At 29.7% G+C, this 2,742-nt stretch overlaps 1 protein-coding gene across 1 annotated transcript; it reads left to right on the top strand.

The window, feature by feature from the left end:
• Positions 1–2,118, top strand: LOC113372019. The gene is made up of 6 exons (XM_026612391.1): positions 1–28; positions 158–304; positions 365–504; positions 570–798; positions 860–1,375; positions 1,437–2,118. The coding sequence occupies exons 2-6, from the start codon at positions 206–208 to the stop codon at positions 2,025–2,027; spliced, it is 1,575 nt and encodes a 524-aa protein (XP_026468176.1). The 5' UTR covers positions 1–28; positions 158–205; the 3' UTR covers positions 2,028–2,118.
• Positions 2,119–2,742: the final 624 nt, after the last annotated feature.

Here is a 2,742-nt window from a genome sequence, read left to right as displayed (position 1 = left end):
CAAGAAGGCGTTTCGACATTAATAAGATGTAAGTAGCATTTTCTACCTTCATTATTTAATAATCTAAATCTGTAGTGCATTTATGTTTTTAATTTTTGTGGCATAATCAAATATAAATCCTCAGCATCTTTATACTGTACCTTGTTCTATTCTTCAGCACGTTTGCATTAGTGTTTTATAAGTGCAGGAGTTAAAACTCATAATTATGCCTGATTCCGATGCAACAGACGGTTTTCGGAGTAGATTCAAAGATTTCTTCCTAAACAAGAAATATACAGATGTGACAATACATGTCAAAGGAGAGGTATTACACGATGATACTATCACTTATGAATTTATGTAATAATGCTTCAATCATTTGCAGGATGAGACGATTAGTATACAAAGCCACAAAACTTTATTAATTATGTCGTCTTTGGTTTTTCAAAATTTATTAATCCCTTGTCCTGGTTCAGAACTAACAATAGAAGAGCCGCAAATCAAAAACTTCCAAGTTCTAATCGAGTAAGTTTGAAAAATCATGGTTTTGCATGCCGGATCTCATTATTGAGTTGAATCATTTGTTGCAGATTCATTTATACTCATGACATAGACTTTTCAAATTTGAAATCAAAAGATGTCATCACTATCATACAACTCGCAATAAAATACAAAATACCTGAGTTGGTTAAGTATTGCGTGGAAAGAGTGTTTAAACAAAAACATTTATCTGAATTGTGCTGTAAGAAATGCCTTGCTGATTATTTTAATTTGGCACTTAAAGAGAATATTGAAATCATGATAAAACCATGCTTAGAGGTAATAATAACAAATTAATAAAGCTTATGCTTTATTATAATTGTAATAAATTATGTTGCAGATTATTTCCCAGCACACAGCAAGTTTTTTTATGGATGATGCCGTCTTGTCATTGAGTCCCGAAGCAGTGAGAACTATTGTGCAACAAGATGATTTAAATATATCAGAAATTGAATTGTATTCATCAGTTGTGAGTTGGGTGATTCTTACACATTCCCGTGGTATTTACGAGGTTCCTATGCATACAAGACAATGTGAAATACCATTTAATTTGCAATTGATGGAAAACAAGGCTTTATGTATTGTAAAAGTTGAACATTCGGATTTAGAAATGACAGATAAATTGGAACTTGATAATCTGTACACAAATGCTTCTCGTTTATTATTACGTCACATTCATCATATTGAATTTGAAGAAACAAGAGACCATGGAAACATACAAAGTGAAATGAATAGGAAAATGTTCAGAAAAATTTTAGATAAAGAAAATATCACACAATGTATTAGATTCCTAGCATTAGATTCTGATGAGTTTGATTACATTTGTGCAAATAATAACATTTTAACCACAGATGAAGTAAGGTTACAAACATTTTTAGGTAATTTATACATCAATTCATAACACAAATTTTCTTTAGGTTTCAGATATCTCACTTACTCGTGATTCAACTTGCTCACTTCAATCAGGATTGAGCAACAACAGAATACCTCGCAGAGTTAAAAATTTCAAAGTGCCCCCCACATCCTCCAAGCTTCGTGTTCATGCATGCATGATGTTCAAGTTTTTATCAGACCGCACATACCAAGTTGATTTTGATAGAACTCCAGAATTGTTAGAAACATTTGTTGTCGAGTCCGAACAACCAATACTACTAACAGCCATAGTTTTGCCACCAAAGCTAACATTCTCTGACAGGTATGAAGAAGATGTCTTTGTTAAATTATATAGGAGAAAGCCAGGTGCTGAATCTCAGTTGTTTGCATCAACATGCTTTATAGGAAGACGCAGATGTGAACCTTTGACTTTATTGATAAATTATGATGTTGATGGTTTGGATGGTGATATCTGTTTGCATCGTGGTAGTGAGATTGATATTGAAATAAGGAAATTGACTAGAGGTGCTTATAAATGTTTTTCAAATAGGTTGGGTCAAAATCCTTTCATTGTCCCTAAAGGTAAAAAGAATGAATTCATAATTGGTTTTGGGTTTTGCTTCAACATGGGATGAAGTGGGAAATTAAATATGGGAATATTTAATATTTAGCTTATATGTTTTGCGTTTTTATATTCCGCTCTATATAAACCATATTTAAAATTATTGACCCTATATTCTGAAATATTAAATAATATTTATAATTAATATTGAACAAACTGCATTAATAAAAATTGTTCATTTAGTCTGAGTAAATATATACATTTTTTACATAGTTATAAATTGAATTTTATCAATTTTATTACAATTTACATATCATTTTTTCATGATTATAGGATATAATATTTAAAATATATTTAGTATCTATAACTTTTTGCAATTTTATTATAATCCACATATTATTTTTTATGGTTGTAGGATATGAAATATTATATAGTAGTGCCTTAAGGCAAATTGCTGGAACTTTCTATACCATGATGAAATATTCAAAGAATATTAAATGTTTTTAAATGGATTATTATAAATACTATAACTTATATATGTTTACAGAAAAGTAAACAAAACAAAACTTCAATTGATCAATCAAATTTAAAATGAAATACATTGTCTAAAATTTATAAGAATTATGTAAACAGTATTGCAAAGTTGAAATTTTTACTTAAAGTATATAAGTGAGCTTTAGAACTTTAAAAAAAGCAATTGTTTTGTCAACACACGCAAGGAATCATTCAAATCGGATGCTCTGTCTTCTCAAAAACTGCCAATTCTTACACATTTAGCTCCGTATCTT

The sequence above is a fragment of the Ctenocephalides felis genome, unplaced genomic scaffold, assembly GCF_003426905.1.
Source record: "Ctenocephalides felis isolate EL2017-DRISC unplaced genomic scaffold, ASM342690v1 CF-g0.4_SCAFFOLD_01519, whole genome shotgun sequence".
NCBI classification, from domain to species: Eukaryota; Metazoa; Arthropoda; class Insecta; order Siphonaptera; family Pulicidae; genus Ctenocephalides; species Ctenocephalides felis.
This window is presented reverse-complemented; position numbering and strand designations above follow the sequence as displayed.

Excerpts from the sequence above, each read along its gene's own strand:
- LOC113372019 (XM_026612391.1), top strand. The coding sequence starts at position 206 with ATGCCTGATTCCGATGCAACAGACGGTTTTCGGAGTAGATTCAAAGAT. Across the intron at positions 505-569 it reads AACTTCCAAGTTCTAATCGA|ATTCATTTATACTCATGACA; the intron begins GTAAGTTTGAAA and ends CATTTGTTGCAG. Across the intron at positions 799-859 it reads TGATAAAACCATGCTTAGAG|ATTATTTCCCAGCACACAGC; the intron begins GTAATAATAACA and ends ATTATGTTGCAG.